The sequence below is a fragment of the Mytilus edulis genome, chromosome 3, assembly GCF_963676685.1.
Source record: "Mytilus edulis chromosome 3, xbMytEdul2.2, whole genome shotgun sequence".
In the NCBI taxonomy this organism is placed as follows: Eukaryota; Metazoa; Mollusca; class Bivalvia; order Mytilida; family Mytilidae; genus Mytilus; species Mytilus edulis.
In genome coordinates, this window is record NC_092346.1 from 21,113,571 (window position 1) to 21,138,484 (window position 24,914).

Below are 24,914 nucleotides of genomic sequence, written 5' to 3' on the forward strand. Positions count from 1 at the left end.
CGGTAATTGGCCTTTTAAAAACCCTATGAAGGAAAAGGAAATTACAAGTTAAGAAAAAAATAATGAAAATTTTCAACTATATTATTATGAACTATAAAAAATACAACACTTCCTTTATATTATTTAATATATTCATGTTAAATTGTTTTTTTTCTTTAAAAACACTAATAAGGGGAAATAAAGAAAAAATAAAACTACACTTTTCGGTCAATCACATCTACATTGTTCAAATAAAAAATGTTTTAATGGAAGTATATATGTATATACGTAGTTAATAGTGAATAAAACGTTTGTGTATACTCTGTATTTATTTCTCAATTATTACAGGATTGCTTCCTAAATATATTGTTCAAGATATATTATTAACCAACTAAGTACATTATTGCCAAAAATGACTATTTATTAAAAATTACATATTTTCTGTAATGGCCCTGTTTTTCTGTAATGGCCCTGTTTTTTTCTGTAATGGCCCTGTTTTTCTGTAATGGCCCTGTTTTTCTGTAATGGCCCTGTTTTTTTCTGTAATGGCCCTGTTTTTCTGTAATGACCCTGTATTAATGCCCAGTTGTCTGTTTTAAACCCAGTTAAGGTTTTTAATAAAGTTCATAAAATTAAGTTTTAAAGAGTATATTAATATCTTTTTGTATTTTGTTTAATTTAGTAACCAGTAACAAACATTAAAGAGTTATACAGAACCATATAAAGGGATCACTGTTCATCCTGTTTTTCAACACATAACTTCTTTCAACTTTATATCTTGGATATTTGGTATATTTTAAGCTTTATCATGGTGAAGTACAAATTATTTTTTTTCAAACTAAACTGGCATTAAAAGAGTAAGAGAGCACATCAAGTTCGTAGCAACACATATACTTTTGTTCAGTTGGTTAATAAATGTATACAGAAATGGGTGTTTTTATAATGGCCCTGTTATATGTCCTCAGTCAGTAATAATGGCCTCGGATGTCTGTAATGGACCTCGGCGTTGCCTCGGGCCATTACAGACTTCCTCCACCATTATTACAGACCTTGGACATATAACAGGGCCATTATAAAAACACCCATTCATTAATACTATAATATAAACTGTGTCACGTCCTTGAAATGAAAACGAGAAAAACATAATATCTTAAATACATGTAATGTTAATAATCGTGTGATATTCATTAATACCAAAATTCTTTTTTAAAGTTCCTCTTTGGTTTTTTCGGAGAATAATAATAAATTCGTCGAATTATTCCTTATTGAGAAAAAAAACATCTGATTAAGGAAGGACATTTAATTTATAAATAAATGTTGAAAATACTTCATAAAGCATTGGGTAAGTGTAGTTAACTAAAAGGCAAAAGTTAGTTATCAATTTTATGTTAACAGTTATATCATTTCACATCATAATCTGTTGTTTCGTGGGGAAAAAAGGTTAATTGAATTATTTAGAAGTTGTAAAAAACGTTAAATTTTAATTTGAGTGACCACAAATTAAAAAGAGATATCATTGTAAGATCAAAGATAAAATTCGATAAGTTGAATATAATTATATGATAATATCATTTAAAATGAAAATAATATATACATTAAGGACAGTATTAAACCATCAAACCAACGATAGAGAGAAAAAGAATAAAAATAAACTCAAAACGGTCATGACAATAAAACAATGTTTGCTCAAATACCAGACGGTTTGTATTTAAAAGAAATCTGTATATTCTAATGACCTAAAAATGTTCAGTGTTTTTTGATATTTTGTTTGAGAAAAAAAGGAGATGTATTTCCTTTTACACTTGTATTGTTCAAGTTGAAAAGATTTCAAGTAAAGACGGATTTCTTTTATCAACATTTTCCAAGAAATCAGGTGTATATGATAAAAATAGCTGTACATGTAGTCATGCTTACAACATTCAAAAAGTAGAGCACAAGATGAAATTCTGAATTATGTCTAACTAATTAACAATTTCAGTCTTTTTTAAGCAGGTATTCTGAGTAGAATGTTGAAATGGGAAATTGTTTAAAATGCCATCTAGTTCGTGACTATTCAGAAGCCAGTTTTCCGACTGAAAACATGCGTTCGGAACTGTTCTTATCGGAGGGAAGTTTGGTGAGCTGTGATTCAAATTGTTCCCAGAGTACTTTAAATGAACCATCAATGTTTTCTTTTAAAAGTGGGACAAAGACCAATAATGTGTACTTCGAAAATGACGTATGTATCATTTGTTTAGAAACATACGATGATCAAGTACACAATCCATTGCTTTTGCCTTGTGGACACATGTTCTGTGCAGTGTGTATTAGAATGATGGCTAAGAAAAGAAGATTCAAATCGATCAGATGTCCAGTGGATAGAGAGAAACATCATATTACTAAAGATGTTTCTTGCGCAGGTATATAATAATGATTTAAAATGAAAAATTTTGACGAAAAAATAAAATGTTTTATCCATAAATGTAAATGAAAACCTTGTTAAGGACTCTTTTCGTTAGTGAATTTTAAGTTACATGTTTTGATGTTGATAATGTTTTCGGTAATTAGCGATGATTTAAGCACTTCTTTCCTGAACTCCAAAGATCCCTTTCTAAAGAGCGGCAATTGTTTGACAGTTCAGAATGTATAAATACCTTAACAATTCTTCTTTAAAGTAGTTTAGTTTTATACCTTGACATATTGTGTGGGCTCCTGTCTAAAGAGCGTCAATTGTTTGACAGTTCAGAATGTATAAATACCTTAACAATTCTTCTTTAAAGTAGTTTAGTTTTATACCTTGACATATTGTGTGGGCTCCTGTTGTTGAAGACTCTGTGTTGCCATCTTAATGTCTTTCAGTTATCTGTTTGTGTAGGGTTGCAGTTTCATTGAATTGTACTACACATTTTATTTTATCAATTTGAAATATTTGCCACTGGGTGTTTAACAATCAATAAAACTGAATGTAAATACCAAAATCTATGAAATCGAAACTTCTGAGAAAAATAACGTCTCTTTGCGTTAAAGAATTAAAAGATTGTGTGTCACTTTTATAATTTTAGACAACTCTTTGCGGACTTTCGATACAGAAGCACAAACATTACAAATGAGTGACATCCTTTCATTGAGTGATATTGGTCCATCTTTAAATGACCAGCAAATACAATGGAACCAACATACAATAGAAAACTTGGATTCATGGTATGCGCATGGCTTACAACAATCACTAGAACTATCATCATGGGAACCAAATGCGCCCCATTCTCTGCATAGTTTTTGGACAAGATGAAAACGCTGAACAACTAGAATATTAGCATATATGTGTAGGATTGGTGTGATTTAGTTATCCAAGAACACTTTCAGTGCTTAAAACAAAACACACAAAAATAGTCATTTTACTTATATCTACCTCTATTTTCATGATATTTCCATCATTGTATGAACATGCTTTTTGAGTTTAAAAGAATATAATCATTTTTTTCTATGCCTCCTTTACCTCCGAATATCATAGAATAATCCATGTAATATTTTCTATTTATTCTGAGTGACTTTTGTATTTTAGATATGACTTAACTCGATTGAGAATGAACCTGCATTTCTTTTCCAAGCGATATCCAACGAGTTACTAAACCTAAATTTTCAGGTGTGGGAGGGAGAGAGGATTTCGGTAAAGAATATTCTATCTTGCTAAATTCTAAAACAAAATTACTTTGGCCAAAATTCCGTATTCTCCAAATCTTTTTCCCCAGGTGGTCCTAAAAGAACATCTGCATTTCTCATTATAATTTTTATTGCAAAAAAACAAAAAAATGTGTTGGTGTTAAATTTGGTGGGGGAAATCTCCGATCCACCACTTTTCAAGAACTCTGCCAAAACATCATGAACATGTATGTTTAATGTTGCACGCCAAAATGCAGGGAATATGTGTGTAAAAGAGAGAGTCTTGCAAAAAGATGAAAACAAATATTCAGTCAGACAAAAACTCCGCCTGTCCCCATTTTTCGTGTCACTTATTCTGATAGTCAGTTAGTTATAAGAGGCTTTAGAGTGCTTTCTCATATTCATAATCCCTCCACACCGTACAGACTTAGAAATCAATTGCAAACTGGGGTTTTTGTTATCTCATAGGGACCTGAGACTACTATAACACTGTGTTATAGTAGTCTCAGTAGGGACCGATTAAGTTAAAAAGAAAATGTGTGTTTTAGGATGAAAATAAAACAATAAATTTTATTTTATCATTTTGTCGCATATTGATTACATACATTATACAATAACATAATAAAAAAGTACATTAAGACAATCAATACTCAGCCATTGAGTTGGCTTATGTGACAAATATTTACAAAACAATTCAGATTTATATGTAATAACATATCCTTATATATATATAATATATGTAGATTTATTTTGAAATATGGATGAATACAAATACGAAACAGTAAAGGAGAACAAAGATGCAACACTATATAAAAACAAAATGGGAGAATTCTTGTTTTGAATTCTCCTTTTCAGCAACAAAAATCTTAAGTCAGTTTAAATACTTTGGTACGATTTATTTTTAAAATCATCTTGTTGACAGTTAAAACATCATTTGTTATGTTCCATTCTGATATTTAGGGTTGTACTTCTGCTTCGCTACAGTAACTATTTGACCCTTTTGGTTTGCTTCCCAAACCTTTCTTACCAAATGCAGATCTATGTTGGCTGTATACATTTTACAATCCAAGTCAAATTCTACTTTATAAAATGTTATTGAATACAACACACAAAGTTGCAGAATATTATATGTTTATATTTCTTTCAAAATCAACTGACATATGTATACCACATTTTACTGGAAGGCATAGTCACAATGATAAGGATACCTCCACTAACTGTTTAAGTGCATATCATATATGGTAAACAAGTCTGAGATCAGGAATTTTAAGAAGATATTAATGTTAAAAGGTTAATACCTTCACAGAACTACAGTAGACATAAAAATGAAAGTCGGTTATCTTTTGCGGTCAGACAATAAGATGACCAGAGTTCGAAAATTTTAAATTTTACATTTGATACAGTTTTTCGTATTGTTTTGTACGTGAAGTTTATATTATGCAAAAAGTGAGTTGTGTTTCACTTGTTTCTTATGAATGGATTTTCAAGATAATCTAACTGAAAATGACAAGAAAATTGAGTGGTTAAAGTTTTTTTTATTTTTTGGAAATTATGCTCTATAATTCTGTTGGTGGATGTGGCACTTGATCTATTAAATTGAAGTTCACCAAAAATGTGTGTGCGCACAAATACAGTCATCTAGATATCAAATGTATATTTACAAAATCATTAAAGACCAAGCTGAGCGTTAAAAACAAATTGTGTGGAAAACATTTATCGCATGAACATACTTTAAATAATTTGAACTCTAAAATCTTCTAAACAGTTTAGAAAATATTATAAAATATCCAATAAACTGACTTGTAGGATTAAGACGACATTTAAGCACCATTGTTCGCTTCAAATATCATAATGGGTGTCATGATTTCTAGATGTGATCTTTTAATATATCAAAATCTGCTGTGTCTACCTATTTCACAATTACAGTTCGGACAAACATGTACAACATCCTTGGCACTTTTAATACAAAACGGAACGGCGCAGCATCCTAAGAAAAATCTGAAATATAATAAAATGAAAATAAAATTAGAATCGGTAAAATTGACGATGGTACAACTGTCAACCAGAATCAAACGACGTGTAGGTAAGCAATTATAATTCACCATATGACCTTCAACAACGAGAAAGCCCAGACCGTATAGTCTGGGCCACAGAATGTCAAATCGTCGTCCTGCCACTGCTTGTGGACGTTTCGTCCCCGAGGGTATCACCAGCCCAGTAGTCAACACTTCGGTGTTGACATGAATATCAATAATGTGGTCATTTTTATAAATTTCCTGTTTATAAAACTTTGAATTTTTCGAAAAACTAAGGATTTTCTTATCCAAGGCATAGATTACCTTAGACGTATTTGGCATAACTTTTTAGAATTTTGGATTTTAAATGCTCTTCAAATTTGTTCTTGTTTGGCTTTATAAATATTTCGATATGAGCGTCACTGATGAGTCTTATGTAGACGAAACGCGCGTCTGGCGTACTAAATTATAATCCTGGTACCTTTGATAACTATTTACACCACTGGGCCGATGCCACTGCTGGTGGACGTTTCGTCCCCGAGGGTATCACCAGCCCAGTAGTCAACACTTCGGTGTTGACATGAATATCAATAATGTGGTCATTTTTATAAATTTCCTGTTTATAAAACTTTGAATTTTTCGAAAAACTAAGGATTTTCTTATCCCAGGCATAGATTACCTTAGACGTAATGGCACAACTTTTTAGAATTTTGGATTTTAAATGCTCTTCAACTTTGTTCTTGTTTGGCTTTATAAATATTTCGATATGAGCGTCACTGATGAGTCTTATGTAGACGAAACGCGCGTCTGGCGTACTAAATTATAATCCTGGTACCTTTGATAACTATTTACACCACTGGGCCGATGCCACTGCTGGTGGACGTTTCGTCCCCGAGGGTATCGCCAGCCCAGTAGTCAACACTTCGGTGTTGACATGAATATCAATAATGTGGTCATTTTTATAAATTTCCTGTTTATAAAACTTTGAATTTTTCGAAAAACTAAGGATTTTCTTATCCCATGCATAGATTACCTTGGACGTATTTGGCACAACTTTTTAGAATTTTGGATTTTAAATGCTCTTCAACTTTGTTCTTGTTTGGCTTTATAAATATTTCGATATGAGCGTCACTGATGAGTCTTATGTAGACGAAACGTGCGTCTGGCGTACTAAATTATAATCCTGGTACCTTTGATAACTATTCTATCGAATGCTGGAGGTCATGAGTCAAATATTGGCCAAGTAAAAAATAAAAAGACTTGAACATTGGTATTTGCTGCTTCTCCAAAGTGTTAAAAAATATGTATGAATGCACTGAAGCTTCAGTAAAATATAAAGAAAACATATCTGATTCAGTATTTATAGATAGAGGCTTGAAACAGGGTGACAGCCTCAGCCCAAATCTTTTTAATATTTATATAAATGACCTTCCTGAAATTTTTGATAGTGACTGTAAACCAGTAAATCTCAATAACATGTCATTAAGTTGTCTTATGTTTGCCGTTGATTTACTTTTATTGTCTGAAAGTGCAGAGGGTTTACAGAAGTCATTAGAGAAATTAAGTAACTATTGTAAAAAATGGCAGTTGTCAATCAACATAAATAAAACTAAAGTGATAGTATTTCAACAAAAAAAACATACCATACACTAAAGCAGAGTTTACTTTGGATGGTTATAAATTAGAAAAAGTATTAAAATATAAATATTTAGGTAATATTATAGAGGCTTCTGGTAAATTCCATACATCACATATGGAACTATCAAAAAAAGGCACAAAAGTTCTATTCAGTTTGTTTAAATATTTGAATAATATAGAAAATATACCTATAAATATACATAAAAAAATGTTTGAATCTTTAATAAAACCTATTTTAATGTATAACTCAGAAATTTGGTATATGGACTACTATGAAAAAATATTAAGATCTCAGAGTAGAGCAATAAATAATCATAAAGATTTTGATTTATTAACATCAATTGATAATAGCTTTATTGAAAAGGTGAATTTAAAATTTTGCAAATTAATTCTAGGTTTAAGTAAAAAAGCAGTAAACATTGCATCAAGGGCAGAGTTAGGACAATATCCAATAGATGTATATGTAAAGGTTCAAGCACTAAAATATATGGCAAGAGTATCTAACACAGAAATTAATCCGTTGTTATATGATGCATATTGCACAGCTAAACTGTTGGATGAAACAGGAACCTATTCTTGGTATACCTTTGTAAAAAATATAACCCATGAAAATAATTTAAATATATCTGATATACAAAATATTGACTTTATAAAAGAAAAATATAAAATGAATAAACACATGAAAGAGATTGTGCAAGAAAACTATAAAAAGCTGTTCTTTAAAAAATTAAATTCTTTAACAGAAAATAATAAATTATTTATCTATAGTAAATTCAAAAAGAAATATGAAACTGAGCCTTATTTACTTAAAGAGAATAACTTTGAAATAAGGAAAAAATTCACTAAATTAAGGGTGAGTGACCATATTTTGGAAATTGAAAGGGGTAGATACAAAAATATAAAAAGAGAAGAACGTTTATGTCAACATTGTTGTCTAAATGAAATAGACGATGAAGAGCATTTTTTATTTACATGTACAAAAAATAAAGATTTGAGATTTGAATTTTTGCAAAAAGTTAAAAATATCTATTCCGATATAGATAATATGGATAATTTGGATAAATTGGTTTTATGTCTTTCTTGTCCGTCAATTATGCAGTATGCTGCTTCATTTGTTGAAAAGTCATGGTCACTGAGGAGGGTGGACTCAACAACTGCATAATAGATACATATATGTATATAATGTTTGGTTCTTTTGTTGGTTTTTTTTTGTATGATGTATTGTAAAATTACTATGTTGATTTATGTATGCCTTCAACCCATATGGGTACAAATGTGCATTATTTCCGATGTATCTTACCCAAAAGACGCAAGCATGATACAAGCAACCCATGTAAATGGACCAGCTTTATGTTCTGTGTTGGTTACTACTTTCGTGTGACATTCTGGACAATCTGTTGCAAATGGTATCTCGCTTTCTGCGGCATATTCTGGTGGGTATCCTTTATTTGTTGGTTGATTACCTGCAACAATATAGTTAACAAATGTATGTATTTGCCAATAACCTTTTACAGGTTCACTCGCCTCGTTATAGTATTTTGTAGGCGGTTGAAAGCAAACACCAATCAACCAATAATTTTACAGGTTTTTTTCAAAGTTATTTTATGCTTCTGGGATAAGACGTAACAGGAAAATGAATTGCATAAATATACACAAATTTCATAAACATTGTAGATTTTCTTTTTACTTCCTGCTGATTTCTAAGAACATTTTTATTTTTAAAAGGTAGAGAAAACATCACAATATGCTTCCGATTCAGATTATCTCAATGGCAGTAATGTATAACATAAATTGAAAAGTCGTCGATCAAATATGAAAGAAGGTATAATAAGGCCACCATTATTGGCACTTTCGACACGAAAATTAAAAATGTCTTTATTCATATTTTAAAATACTAGCAAACACCAGCGACATCGCGGATTTATGACTAAATTAAAGTACCAACGACTTATGTTAATGCTGAAATTTTAGTACGCAAAGCGTATAAGACACCGATAACGGTCACCAAATTTTGATATGTTCTCAAACATTTGCGTTTTCTGTGGCAAAATATTGTTTTAAAGAAGTACATTTATACGTCATTTCACAAATATTTCCGACTTTGTATGGTTACAGAAGAGTAGCGACTAAATGAATATCAAATATTATATATATTTCGTTTGTTGTTTTGTACATAATTCGTTTCTCTAGTTTTTCTCGTTTGAACTGCTGTTTGAACCAGTTATAATTCTTATATGAGGGCCCTCGTGGGGTTTTTGATTATGTGATTACTTGGCCGTTTTTTTAATGATTATTTGATTATTAAGCCAAATATTTCATGATTATTTGATTACCTAGGACTGTATTTTTAGTTTATGATTATTTGATTACTAAAGATAAGCAAATATTTAATGATTATGTGATTATATTGGCAAAAAAATGGTGATTATGTGATTACTAGGACCCCCCCCCCCCCCATAAGGGGCCTCTTATATGATTTGCATATTAGGGAATACGTTGATAGGCTTGGTCGAGAGAACTTCCGGTAGTTGATCTTGACGTTCAGTGGTTATTTTCGATAGACGACGTTGACCGAACTTCTTTTCGTAACAAGTGTCAAGGTAAACAAGCAGCGGCGATAATAACACCGACGTCAACAAAATTTATTTTCACTGCACGTTAATCGTTGACACCTTAGTGAGACCTATATTAACTTATAATTCTGAGATAACATATTTGGACGCATATATAACATATTTCAAAGCTAAAAAAAGAGCTTTGGTTTCTGGAAAAATTGTGGACCCATTTAATTTTATTGACAAGACTCTAATAGAAAACTTGCATCTTGGTTATTGCAAGTTTACCCTTGGCACTAACAAGAGTGCCTCAAATTTTGGTACAAGGAACGAATTGGGAAGACTGCCTATTGAATGTCATATAAAAACCCAAACTATTATGTATTTAGCAAGGCTTTTCACCTCAAATTTGAATCCCTTATTACATGAATCTTTTCAATTAACTAAAACTTTGGATTCTAGTGGCTCCTATTCATGGTTCACTTTTGCAAAAGATATTCTTTCTGAATCTAACATTGATATAAATAGACTAAAAACCTGTAATAATTTAAAACAATTAAAAAATATTAAAAGCTATATTAAACCCCAAATAAACTCATATTACAACAACCTGTTGATGGATAAGTTGAAATCTATTGACGATAAAAGTAAATTAAATTTTTATAAAGGACTTGAGCCAAATCTATTGATCAAACCTTACCTCTATAACCCAAACTTTGAATTTAGAAAATTAATTACAAAACTTAGAATCAGTGACCATTCATTACTAATTGAAAAAGGAAGGCATTTTAAAATTCCTCGCGAAGAGAGACTTTGCAAAAAATGCAAAGTACTAGATGATGAGAAACATTTTTTAATAAATTGTTCTCATAATTCAAATATTAGATTAACATATTTTAATTGCATTAACAGAGAAAGTAATTCATTTGCTAATCTCACTGACAATGACAAAGTTATATATATATACTTAACCCATCAACACCAACACAAGTGAATAAACTAGGATCCTTTATAAAAAAAAGTCAATGGAACTGAGGACAGGGGACCCTTTAATATTTACCTGAATTTGTGTATATATATTGAGTTACTTAGTTATTGTCTTTATTTGTTTTTGTTGTTGTTATATGTCACAAACTGTATAGTTTATATGGCAATAAAATATTGAATTGAAAAATTGAATTGTTAAATAAAATAATACACAAAAACATTCGTTTAAGAGTTTTTGCAGTTATAACTTTTTATCAGATAGCAAATTTCATTGAGAACATATTTTTGCGTTGATCAACAAATATATTCATGCGCCAGACATAAATATACAATTTACGTGTGATATAGGTAACGAGTGTTGAAAATATATATTCCTTATCTCCAATTTTAGAGAATTAAAAGGATTAAACGCCTTTTTCAAGGAATTTCTTAGTGTATAAACTGGACCAAGTCTATACACCAATAAATTCCTTTAAAAAAGCGTTTTATCCTATAATAAATATAGCCTAATCGGTAAGCATAAAAACCCGATTTTTTTCATTACGTGAATGACCCAACAAATCTCTCCGTCTTAGCTGTTTTGCGTTTTTATTTGTGTTTGTTGTTATTAGTGTTATCACACTCATTCTTAAACCTGCTATCAGCAGATCAGATACAATAGGTAACACATATACACGATGGCCAAAACAACGTTTCAAACGGCAATCAGGAACATGGATCCTACATAGTACCTGCCGTACCGACAGCAGATTCTAGGGGTGTTTATTGTTCGAAATAGTGATATGTCAAAACTGCATATCCATCTTACACAAAAATATAACTAAAATTATAAATATATTTGAAATTATGTAAATATAATGCTTACTCAATCCAGTTGATTTTGGTGGTACATTTGAAGCCATGTTATAATCGTTACATAGTTCCAAGAAATATAGCAGCACCTGAAAAAAGTGTGTTCATTTATTAGACTGCACAATAAATACATACGAATACTTTATTGAACCAATTATTGGCCCAAATAGAGCATGTAACATATAAAGATCACAAATCCATGTAGACATAAGTAAAAATACAAAAAAAAAAGCGATAATAAATACTTACGATAATAGGGATTTAGCTATAGCATATATTTTCTTATTGTAAAACATTTATATATGTTATAAATATGATAATTTTATATTTATAAATACCTATACCAGAATATGATCTAAAAGAAAATGTGGTTTTAATTTTATTGTCATTTAACATTCCGGGTGAAATTATTTTACTGGAATTGAAATTTACTTACCACGATTTTCAAAATTAGGACTTGACCATGATCGATTTGGTAAATTGTGTTACTTTTGTTTGTCGTATGCAATTGAATAGAACCACAATTCATTTCGTTGTTTACCTGAATACAAAGATCGTTAATTTGTTCCTTTAAATATTTTTTGAAGATCCTGTTTTATTTGTAATTAACTTGACAAACTTTGGTTTCAAGTGGTCTTCATGAAATATAAACGATCACATCAATAAGACAACTGAACTACCCATAAAGACATAAATATAAAGATGTGAACAAATACCGGTCACCATCAACAATGAAAAGACCCCATATCGAAGGCTATAATAGACTCCGTTATGGCACAATGTAAAACAATTCAATTGTGAAAAGCAAAGAATTTGTAATGAACGAAGTTTGGCGGATCCAGAACTTTTTGTAAGGGAGGGGGCACTGACTGACCTAAAAGGGGTCACTCCAGTCAGTCAAGTCCAGTGATTCCCAGTATAATCAACCACACCTTTCCCACAAAAGGGAGGGGTCGACCCCAGGGCCCCCTGGATCCGCCTGTAGAAAAACAAATGGCTATCAGCAACCAATGAAGACCACTAGATTTTGGGACAGACATTTAAAAAACGAGACAGACAAGCGCTTATCCTACTCTAACATTAGACAGTTCGTCTTAAAAATGGAGTAAAATTTTTAACGGTTTAATTTTCGAAGATCACGAAAGTATCAAATCTTGACATTTCATATTTACTCATATAGACAGATTGTTGTAATCGTTTACTATATAACATTATCATAAAATATCAGATTCAGCTGTGAACTCGGTGGATGGTCATAGGACTTTTTCAATTTATCCACAAATACTAGTATGTAGTAAACATTAAGCACCATTGTGTTCTTCCTCTTATGGTACATGTTATTCATGAAATATTGGTATAAAACGCTAATCAACTTGTTTGCGAATTATACCGTTCTGAACGAATAATACGACTTGATTATTTCGGTGAAATTTTTAAAAAAAGTTTAATTATAGGGGTACGAATGAATATTGCGACAGGAATTTACTAATTTTAAACTATGCTGACTGATGGAAATTAAATGAGATTTTAAGTAAATGTAAATAAGACAGCAATCCAGCAACACCAACAATTGTTTAAAGAGACATAATGACATTTAGTGATCTTCGATAATAGTTAAATATGCTAGTGATCATCTTGACTTTTGCGGGTGATGTAAAACTTGTATGTTTTGCTTGAAGACTTGCTTGTGTAAGACAGTATTACAAACACCAAACAGAATAATCAGTCTTTAAAGTATAATACAAATATCAAATACAATCAAAATATATGCATATTTCATAAGGGACTATACCATATTCGAATACAACTTTTTGACTGAGCTTTTTCGACCTTGAGACATTTTATAAACACTGGTCTATTGTTGAAGACCTGGGACCGGTTTCACGAAGCTATCATAAGACCTGTCATAAGATATGTCGTAGGAAATGTCTTATGATCCTCTTATGACTATCCTAGGACACATCTCAGACCTCGTCTCGAAGCTGTCTTATGGTGGTCTCTTAGGATAGTCTCAGCAAAGATATCCTAAACCTGTCGCAAGTTCTTTAACTTATCAAATGGATTTTATGGATAAACATGGATTTACGGAAAAATTAATGTAAATGTAGTATGGATTTTCCATAAATTACTAAACGTGTTGATTGATATAATTAGACTAATTTGCAAAATTATTATAAAAAATAAGAGTAATCTATATAAATAATCTAAAAAAAAATACACCAATATGCAACGGAAACTTTAAATACAAAATTGAAAAAAAGAATAAGATGATGACATATTTTTGTTCAACGGTGAGTTGAATTTTTTGTCAAAGGTAAAAGGATAAAATCGTGCATTTTTTTATATGTCAATACATCGAATGTTCTTTGTTGACATATCATGATAATCCGTCAACCTTTAAATATTTAGGCTTTACCATGAAAAGGAGAATAGATATTTAAAAATAAGATAATTTGCAAAATTTAAATAAAAATGAGTGTAATTTGTATAAATAAACTTATAACTATACTAAGACCATCATAAGACACCTCTTGTGTTGTCCTAACTTTATGACCAACTTTAAGAGATGTCCTAAGTTAGAACCACTTTGTGAAACCCACTTAGGACTAAGATTTGTCGTAAGACCATCCTAAGACATGTCTTAGTCATAAGAAAGCTTCGTGAAACTGGCCCCTCCATTGGATTGCTATTTCATTGACGTGTATCTTCCATTTTCTTTCCTATCCTAACAAATAACTGTTCAAGCGTTGTATTTAAATCAAATATCTATTTCAAATTCATATCTATCTCTCTGTCCCTCTAAAATAGGGTTTTTATATTGTTTGAAATGGGTTTTGGTAAGAAATAAATAAAAACTTACTCTGCGACATCAAAACAGTCTACACATTTAACTTCCTTGACGACATGTATAAAGTTAAATATCTAAATCAATCAGCTGTGAATTTAAAGTTTTTTGTAACTGTTTAAACCTGTTATCAAATTAGATAACGGTGTTCAATGAAAGAATGCACATGCTTTCAAATATGCAAACAAAGATATATAATTATGTGAGCGTCTGACCCCGTTCACACTAGGACATTACATTTAAACTACATCCGTTCACCTTAGATCGATTTAAGGGCAAATGTAAACGCTTTTAATTGATCTTCAAACGAACTAAAACACCAAAAGAGGTAGTTAAGTTTGAATTGCTGATACGGTGCTTTTTGTCCGATAATTTTGCTTTTTGTCCGACACTTTCGTTTTTGTCTGTTGCTTTTTTCCGTTTTGCTTTTTGTCCGATAATTTTGCTTTTGTCCGACACTTTTGCTTTTTGTCCGTTGCTTTTGTTCGTTTTGCTTTTTTAGCTCACCTGACCTACATGTATAAGGTAAAAGTCCGCTTTTCCCCGCCATTTTTTGTTTTTATCTCGAACGGAGATATGCATAACCATTCAATATGTTAGTGTATTTTGTTCCTAATCAAATGATCTTCAGACTAAGTATCAATTTTAAATTCTAGATTTTTTTAATTTCACAAAAGTACATCCTTAAATTGACATCATCAATAAATAAAGAATAGATTGGCCTCTGCAAGCTATATCTAATATACTAGTCAACCAAAGAAAGGATTCGATGTCACAGAAGTAAAGGTACGAATCCCTCTGAAGATGAATTTTCCGATCTACCATTGTTTGGTTAAACTAGAGAAAACATGTATACATGTATAGACAATAATAGTGCATTGACTTGACATATCGTATATGTCAAGTCAATGCACTATTATTGTCTTTATACTGCAATCTAAAAAAATCATTTTCAATTGTTGTCTAATTCGTTAAGGTTATTTATTTGATTTTTAAATATTGGGGGAAATCCCCTTTAAAAAAGGCCTCATACCATGCTCTGAAATATACTGAAGAATTGAATGCTTCTTTTTGTAAATTTATTGGGGTGTAAAAGCGTTGACCGAAGTACATTTTGTATGAAGCGCGGAAGCGCTTCATTCTAAAAATGTACGCACGGTCAACGCTTTTACAACCCTATAAAGTTACAAAAAGAAGCATTCGATACTTATAATTACATTTTTTAGCTTCAGTGATCATGAAAACACGAATTTTATATATTTTATTATTTAATTCACCTGTCCACTTTATTGTTGGAGCACGTGTTATCATGAATGAAAAGTTGTATTGAGCAATGCAACTGCTTACGGAATAACACGTGATGTGCAGTTAGCCAATCAGAATAAAATATTATATTGAAACATACATCTAATGTAATTATTATAACACAATGAAATGTACATTTACCTGTTAATACCCACACTCGAACGAAATCGTTTGAGTATGGACTAAAATATCAACCATCAGCATAAAACATAATGATTTATAGGTTGCAAACAAAAAACACATGCACATGCAATATGCAATAAACAAGGTTAAGTCGTTCCACGCATCGTTGTATGCATTGGAAACAAAAACAGGTTGAAGAGGTCGTATGAATAATTAAATATTATTTCGGCAACTTCTATTTAAATATTCATGAGAAAAAGTAATATCGGGTCAGTGACTGTATATGACAAAGAAATATACCGTCAACTCATTTTGACTGCTCAAATAGTACGAGTGCAGTATACATATTTATATTACGGTGGTAGGCCTGTATAATCACGACGGAGAATTTCTGTCGTAAAGTTGTTACATGTTTAGATGTATATGATAAAGTATAATTTAATGTGAAGTTATGGTTATCATTGACTCAAAATTTTATTTTTTTAGACATTTCTATCCTTTAGACAGACATACATAACTGTTGAGTTTCAAAAGATAGACACAAGCGGCTCTTTGTAAAAACATTTGGAAAATCTTCTCAACATAAATATTCTCTAAAATTTATTTTCTGAAATAATCTGTTTGTCAAATTTTAATGATTTCAGAGAAAAAAAACCGGCATTATTTACAATTCTTATTAAGAGAGAATCATGTTGCGGCAGTCGGTTGTCATGGTAACATGTCAATATTTGCATTAGAATATCGACGATTTATTAACGGGCGTACACCATTTCATTATTAAAAAAACACATTACGGAATGGTAAATAGGAATTTAAGTTTTATTTCAAATGTAAATACGATATAAGTAGTACAATGAGTAGATTGGTCGATATTTCATACATGGTATACGGCTGAAATCATTGTTACGTTTTAGTTGCTGACATTCAAGGTTTTGTTTTATTTAATTCGAATTGAATGGTATTTATTCTACACGTTTTTTTTCAATTGTTCAAATAAACTCATCATAGATACTAGGATTACAATTTTATATTTACGTCAGACACGCGTTTCGTCTACAAAAGACTCATCGGTGACGCTCGAATCAAAAGCAGGTTTAAACGGACAAATAAAGTACGAAGTTGAAGAGCATTGGAGGACCAAAAATTTCTTAAAAGTTTTGCAAAATACAGCTATATATGAACATATCAATGAAAACTCAAGTCAACACAGACGTGCTGACTACTGCCTTTACTTCGCAAACGGTTCCTAAATCAGTATTTTCTAAAAAAAATCAGGTTTAAAGATTAACCTGTACAATGTGCTAAAATCTATCAAAATTTCTTCTACGTAGAGCAATAAATGAATCAAGAATCCATTTTATTTTCCAAAATAATGATTATGATGGCTCTATGAGTGACTATACCACTTTTCTGCTTCAAGCGTTAATCCCATCCATTCAAAGCTCTTTGTTGTTTAAAGAATAACAAAACTTTACAAATACATGAGCATTTATTTATAAAATAATGAGTATATCTTATGTAAAACTTGAATGCTTCACTTTGTGCTTTTATTCGGCGTTCAAACGATGATATAACGGAACACTTGTATGAAGCTCGTCGCTTCATTATTAAAATGCACGCAACACTTTCACAACCCTATAAAACTACAATGGATCTTGCGGTTAAAGAAAACAAAATACAACATGATAAAAATGGCATGATTTATATTTTCTGTCAAAATGATACAATCCAAATGGAATATCCGTGTTAACAATTCGTCTCCTTTAAATCCACTTCGAAAACGATATGTTGCTTTGTTCACCATTGCCTTCAGGATCTTATTATTGAACATTCAATTTACTAGTCAACATATTGAAACATATAACCTAAACTAATACAAGATGCATACAAGTTAACACCAATAATCTCGCAATGACTTATGAATGCCCAAGTTTCTCTAACGTTTATTCAAAATCAGAATTAACCAATCAAATGATTGAACGGACTTAATAAGGATGAAAAATTAATCACACAGTACAATTATAACATACACGATAAACACACTCAAACGAAGTAATAACTATATAACCTACACCAAGTCTATAAGACAAAAACCCATGAAGGAGTATTTGGATGAAGTGGTTCTCTTCGTGGAGTATATTTTAAAAAGTGGTAAAGAATTACGATCGACATTCAGTATAGATCGGACTTCTTGCCCTGCGTTTGCCTATTTGATGTTTCAAATGTCAGCCAGGTCCTATTTGATGTTCCAAATTTCAACCAGGAACACGAAAGTTTACACATTTTCGAAATGCAGCCATGTAAGCCGGAAAACATGATCATATGGTACATGGGAAATAATATACGACTCTAATTACAGCTACTGAAGTATACGTACACATGAAATGATCTCTCTTGTGAACTTCTTTTTATGTGTATGAAATAACGCCACTGATTTATATTACTCTATGGTAGTTCCAAGAACATAAAATTTCTAAAAAAGTATCATTTGTAATCATTTCAGGATATGAAAATGTTCATCGCCTACGTCTTCTCCGATCATCATAAACATGAAGATGATCAACGCCTACGTCCTCTCCTCCTTCGACCACCACCAGAGGCATGCACTCTATTTTGTTGTTGTCGGACAAATCTACCACACTCAGCTTTACAACTCGGACAAGTGTGAACCACGTCCTTTGCCATATTCATAAAGAAAGCCAACCAGCAGCATAAGATAAGTCTACAAAAAATAAGTTAAAAAAGGTTAGAAGAAGAATTTAACAAAATGAAACAAGAATCAATTCTTTATTGAGTAACTTTGGTCTTCATTTTCTTACTCTTTTTTCTCTGTCGTGTTCTAACGTTTAAATAGATTGTCGAGTGTTTTACAAATACAGTCAACGCATCGTAGGTATATAATGTCAATGAATAAAAATGCGATATGAGGAATACTACAATTGGACAAAAACATAAAAAAAAAGACATCTAGCTATAAACGCATCTGTTTTGTATATGCAGGTTTTCTTTTTGTATTTTGTGTGTTTGTGTGTTTGATGAGAGGATCGAATGACAGATGGATAGATTAAACACTTTTGAACCTGACATGAAAACTGTGAAACAATCCCATTTAGAAAAGTTACGACAGAATTAATAACACAATAATTTAGTAAAAAAAACAAATATGACAGACATGAACCAATGACAACCACTGAACTAAATGCTCCTGACTTGGGACGGGCATTTATAGAATGTGACAGGGTTTAACAGGTTTGAAGGCACCAAATCTCCTTTACATTGGACAATAAAGTAACAATAACAAATATAAGAACAAACTATAACAATCAGTGTAAACGAGTTTAAACTCATAAACCAGAAAAAAAAACATAAAAAAATACACAGACCGGACGTGTTACGGTATTTATACATCTCTCTCAACAAAAAAAAGACACAAAGTACAGATAAGTCAAATAAGTTAACTAATAAAAATCATATATCTGACACTAAAATATCAATCACTACACATCCAACATCCAATGGGTATCATGTAAAGACGCCATTAACAGTCGGAGAAAAATATTACCTTCTGCAAAGTAAAGATATAGGTGTTGACAGATTGTAGAACCGGGAATGTGGTTATATTTATATGTCTTTTAAAACTGATTATACGGTATGGGTTTTACTCATTCTTGAAACATTGAAATACAATTGCTTAAATCTACGTCATTAGGACTTTGGTGGGTAGAAACTGGTGTCTCAATGTCAAGCATTAATTCTTCATCTCCTTATCATAGTTTTGTATTGAGTTAATTATTTTTAGCTTGTGTTTAATTTTATGTTAAAATTTTCATTTTATATTTATATCTCAAATTTAATCACCAATTTTTTAACAATTGCTAAACAATGCTGTTTCGCATTAAACAAGCGTGTGTTTTAATCTGTTTTTGTGTTTGCAGTTTTCGTTTTGACCTCCAATGCTAAGACTGAAGTCGGTGTGCAATAAATTTGGTGCGCTTCATTTATTAAACATTTGCAAGCTACAAAAATTATGCTGTAGTCCGGCATTTTCAACACATATGTAATTATTTCAAGCTTGTAAATTATAACGTTTTGATAACGTAAATGTTGTTATAAACTTGATAATGAGTATCACTTTTTTATAGATTGTAAACTAAACTCTACTTAAATCGATCTTTTGGATACAAACCAAAAACATATTGTATAGCTTAAACAACTTCTAAATCCTGAGTTTGATTTTTTTTTGCCAAAAGTTGGTAATTTCTTAAAGCAATCATCTTTAGAGTTGCAAAAATGATGTTCATTAAAAGTTACATTTTATGAATATGTTGTTTTAGTGTTTGTTTTTGTAATCGTTGATTTTTGTGTATGTTTGACCCAAATGGGTGTATTGATTTGTAAATGAAGATCAACTATGTTATAAACTCTTTCACTGATATTTTTTTTTACTGCTCAGGGAGGGCGATCCACCGATCTTCTGCTTGCATTTACTTTAGTTAGCCGATTACATACTATCAAATACGATATTTACAAAGACTGTGTAATTAAGTAAACAGTACACGAACCTTCTATATGAGGTTAAAAAAGCTTACTTTCACAGGTTTTGGCTAATCGTTATTGTATTTGATTCTTACCCACTTAAAAAGAACAGAATACAGCAGAGATAGGTACAACTACCGACGATGTATGTAGTTTCTGTTGTTACTTCTTGGTTGCATGACGGACATTTCATGCGAACCGGATGTTCATTTCTAGCTGGATTATTGGGATCTAACATTTGAGCCATATTAGCAACCAATGCCGCATGAGCTGGGTCGACTTGCATGGTTATAGTCTGGTTATTCACCGTTAAAGTTTGCATCGGCATCTGTCCATGCATTGGTTGTCCCATTACTGGAGGAGGATAAGCTGGAGGAGGATAACTTGCAGGTCCAGGGGGAGGATAACTTGCTTGGGGTCCTGGTTGCATTGATGGTCCAAAGGCTGATCCATACTGTGACGGATCTGCAAATATTCATTATTATAAATATGAATTACACTACTATAAAAGGATAAAGAAATGGTACTCATAGGCATTTTACATTTACTTGTTTATAATCCTTTTAAATACTTCAATCAGTAGTTGATTTTTTTTAACAATATGATCGATTAAAATAATAAACATGGAAGTACATTTTTATTTGATAATCAACATTATAAAAATGAAGTGTAGTGTATCAAGTTGTCAATATCTGGATCTATTATTGATTGAATTTCTAAACTATAGTAAGCCTAAGGTAGCAAAATATATATCATAGTCAGCTTACAGGACATTGGGTTTAATTACAAGTATTTGCAAATCGTAAAACTCTACAGCTATTAAATACCCTGTTCTGGTTAGATAGAAGTTATGATACAATCATTTAGGGCATCAAGTATTAATTCTGTCCAGCACAGAGCTACCAGGTTATATATGACTGTTGTCAAACATTTCCCCAATAGATGCAGATGTGGGTTGGAGACCTCCAAGTGGCAAGCAGTAAACTTGTAGTTTAGACTTAATTATAGAATATTCAAGTCTTGTCGAAAAATAGTATTGAGAAATTGCATGGTGTTATAGAATGAAGACAATTAAAGTGTGAAATTAAATAATGCACAAATAGAAATATTGCCACAAAATGTTGGTAGAAAGTTACGCACGTATTTTTACTTTTTTATACAAAAAATTACCTCATTATAAACGATTTGCCAAAGTAGCTACATGGAAGGCGTTATGAAAATAAAGAAGTTAATGAAAAAGTATGATTTTTTTGTAAAGAAAGAGGACAAAAAAAAACATGATCTAATATGTTATACTAGTATGTATTGGCCAGTAACCACACACACACAATTAACAAAACAACGAGTCTGCACCGACTCCGACAAATGCATGGGGACAAACTCTTGCAACGAATGGCTACTGTAGATATATAATTGTTGGAGGGCTCAGAATACTAACTCCAACTTGCCATATCGAAATGATAAAACAGTTTTTATAACAAAAGAATAATTTAAAATCATAATAGACTTGACAAATAATTCTCTAAAATGAGTGACAAATTCAATTTACGGATTATAGAAAAATTAGCACATATATATAACTAATAATTAAATATTTGTATACATTGAACTTAACTTGAAGACTTATGTATCGAAGCAAAAAGATACAATAATACAATTTACATGTAAGATGGGAGTAAATGTTATTCTAAGCATTTGCGGATTCAATAGGGGTGGGGGTTACGTTTTTTTTTCAGTCAAAAACAAACATATTAGATTAACTAGATCTTCCAAAAAGTATAAAGTACTAACATTCACACAATGTAAATGTGTAAGAAAAATATACACGCATAAACACATTTAAACAGGTATTTAAAATAAGATATTAAGAGACGTTGTTTACAAACATACCTGAATATCCGGCGGGAAAGGCAGACATCTTAAATAAATCACACTTGCTTTAATGGCCTGATTGCGTTTCTTCCATTTCTGGCTATATACAGTATAATGACCTATATAGAAAGTTGACGGCATGGTTACAAATTAACATTACAGATTTTGACCTATATTTTGTATTTCAAAATGACTACTATATTTAAATGTCTACGAAAGGTTAATGTAAAGATTAACAGAATTTTTTTATAAGGTTTTTAAATTGATATTAATCAATATTGATGTTCGGGATCGCTTGGTCTAAATCGAACCACAGTCATGACCTATTTGTTCGATCCATTTAATAAATTTCAAAATACAACAAATGACGTCAGAGTTGACCATCGTCATTCCATATCCACATTATATTACGATCATATCACTATCTAACAAACACAGAAACATATATGTTGCTTTCTAAATGGCAGAACTTTAGGAATTAAAATTTACCGTAAACAATGAAATAAAATCTTAAGACGGTGACATACTATTATAAAGATTAGCAGAAAACATTCCGTGATGTATGTTTAAATTATTTTCCGTAATAAAATTTAAATTGTTTGGTAGTTTGATTTTGTACGTTACCGTCGTGTAACATAATGTCCGACTGTTTCTCCCAACTGTTTATAATACCGTCGTGTAACATAATGTCCGACTGTTTCTTCCAACTGTTTATAATACCGTCGTGTAACATAATGTCCGACTGTTTCTTCCAACTGTTTATAATACCGTCGTGTAACATAATATCTGACTGTTTCTTCCAACTGTTTATAATACCGTCGTGTAACATAATGTCTGACTGTTTCTTCCAACTGTTTATAATACCGTCGTGTAACATAATGTCCGACTGTTTCTTCCAACTGTTTATAGAATGGGTTCTTCTTCTTCTTCTTCCAGGTAAGGAACCGGATTCATTGCTGAATGTTAATGGTTCCGCGCGAAAACTTTACGCAGTGTCGGGCAACACAGAAAGATTTCTCTTGGCTATTTACAAATTACATTTAAAACGTTCGCAAAAAAATATACAATTAAAATTATTTACAACTGGTTTTCCTACTTCCTTTCAGAGCATGCCTTCAGGGCAGCTCTGAATCCCTCAACGGTGTTGGTCGCTGTAACTGTTGTTGGTAGGTTGTTCCAGTCCCTGATTGTCCTCGGGAAGAAAGATTGGCCATAGGTGTCTGTACTTGTTCTTTCTTGGAAGAAGCGGTTTTTACCTCTGGTCCGGTTATCATTCGGGGTCAAATATTGGTGACGGTCTATATCTATAAGTTCATGCTGGATCTTGAATAGCATGCACAATCTATTTGTTTTCCTCCGTTCTTCGAGGCTTTCCCACTTTAGATTTTTAACCATATTTGTGACACAGCCAGGTGTTCGGTCTGTGTAGTTGTTATTCACAAATCGTGCTGCTCTTTTCTGCACCTGTTCAATTGCCTTGATTTTATTTTGGGCGGTTGGGTCCCATACTGTGCTTGCATATTCCACTGCAGGTCTTACCATGGACACATATGCAGCTGCTTTTACAGGTTTTGTACAGCCTTTGAGGTTTCTACGTATAAACCCCAACGTTCTGTTTCCCTTGCCTACTGTATTGTCTATGTGTTTATCCCATGTTAGGTTGTTGCTGATGGTTACTCCAAGATATTTACTTGCTTCCTCTGTGTCTAGAGTATGACCGTGAAGATGGTACGATGTTTGTATCACTGGTCTATTTTTGGGGGATATTCTAATGACAAGGCATTTTTTGGCATTAAAACTCATCTGCCATTTGTTTTCCCAGTCTTCCAATGCTGTTAAGTCCTTTTGTAGAAGTTCACTGTCAGCTTGGTTGGTGATGGTACGAAAGAGAAGGCTGTCATCCGCGAACAATTTGGTCTCTGATGTAGATGCTGTTTCTGGCATGTCATTAATGTAGGCCAGGAACAGTAATGGACCAAGGACTGTGCCTTGGGGTACACCAGAGAGTACTGGTACTTGTGAAGAGACGGCACCCTCTAATATCACGCTCTGTTTTCTGTTATGTAGGAAGGAGCGAATCCATTTATTGGTTTTGGGGTTGACGCCGTAGTATTCCAACTTGTGTAGGAGGCGGTGATGTGGTACCTTGTCAAATGCTTTTGCAAAGTCAAGCAGGATGATGTCTACTTGGCCGCTACTTTTTAATTTCGATGCAATGTCGTTGATGGTTACGATTAGTTGGGATTCGCATGATCGTCTTTTGCGGAATCCGTGTTGTGCATCAGTTAGTATTTTATTTTTGTCAAAGTGGTCCATGATGTTGCTATGTACAATATGTTCTAAGACCTTACATGTGATGGAAGTTAGAGATACTGGTCTGTAGTTAGATGCTAGGTGCCTTTCGTCTTTTTTAAAAAGTGGAACTACATTGGCATCTCTCCAATCTTGCGGGACTTCACCAGTGTTCAATGATGTTTGATATATTTGTTCTCTGTGTTTCTAGAGAGAAAGCAAAAGCCGAACCATACCTTATATATGAGCTAACAGGAAACTTTGTTGGGTTATTAT

The 24,914-nt window shown here is 31.9% G+C and overlaps 2 protein-coding genes and 1 long non-coding RNA gene across 3 annotated transcripts; 1 reads left to right on the plus strand and 2 right to left on the minus strand.

Moving 5' to 3' along the window:
• The first annotated feature begins 1,890 nt into the window (after window positions 1-1,890).
• Window positions 1,891-3,892, plus strand: LOC139516011 (uncharacterized). Its single transcript, XR_011662898.1, has 2 exons — window positions 1,891-2,378; window positions 3,021-3,892. It is a non-coding gene; the product is annotated as an uncharacterized lncRNA (long non-coding RNA).
• Window positions 3,893-4,179: 287 nt separating this feature from the next.
• On the minus strand, window positions 4,180-14,753 carry LOC139516010 (LITAF domain-containing protein-like). The gene is made up of 4 exons (XM_071305813.1): window positions 14,526-14,753; window positions 11,679-11,754; window positions 8,572-8,734; window positions 4,180-5,616 (listed from the first exon to the last, which is right to left on the minus strand). The coding sequence occupies exons 2-4, from the start codon at window positions 11,713-11,715 to the stop codon at window positions 5,508-5,510; spliced, it is 309 nt and encodes a 102-aa protein (XP_071161914.1). The 5' UTR covers window positions 11,716-11,754; window positions 14,526-14,753; the 3' UTR covers window positions 4,180-5,507.
• Window positions 14,754-17,414: 2,661 nt separating this feature from the next.
• LOC139516008 (lipopolysaccharide-induced tumor necrosis factor-alpha factor homolog) lies at window positions 17,415-22,517 on the minus strand. The gene is made up of 3 exons (XM_071305812.1): window positions 22,365-22,517; window positions 20,570-20,939; window positions 17,415-18,660 (listed from the first exon to the last, which is right to left on the minus strand). Exons 1-3 carry the CDS (start codon window positions 22,390-22,392, stop codon window positions 18,498-18,500), a joined length of 561 nt encoding a protein of 186 aa, XP_071161913.1. The 5' UTR covers window positions 22,393-22,517; the 3' UTR covers window positions 17,415-18,497.
• Between the last annotated feature and the right edge of the window lie 2,397 nt (window positions 22,518-24,914).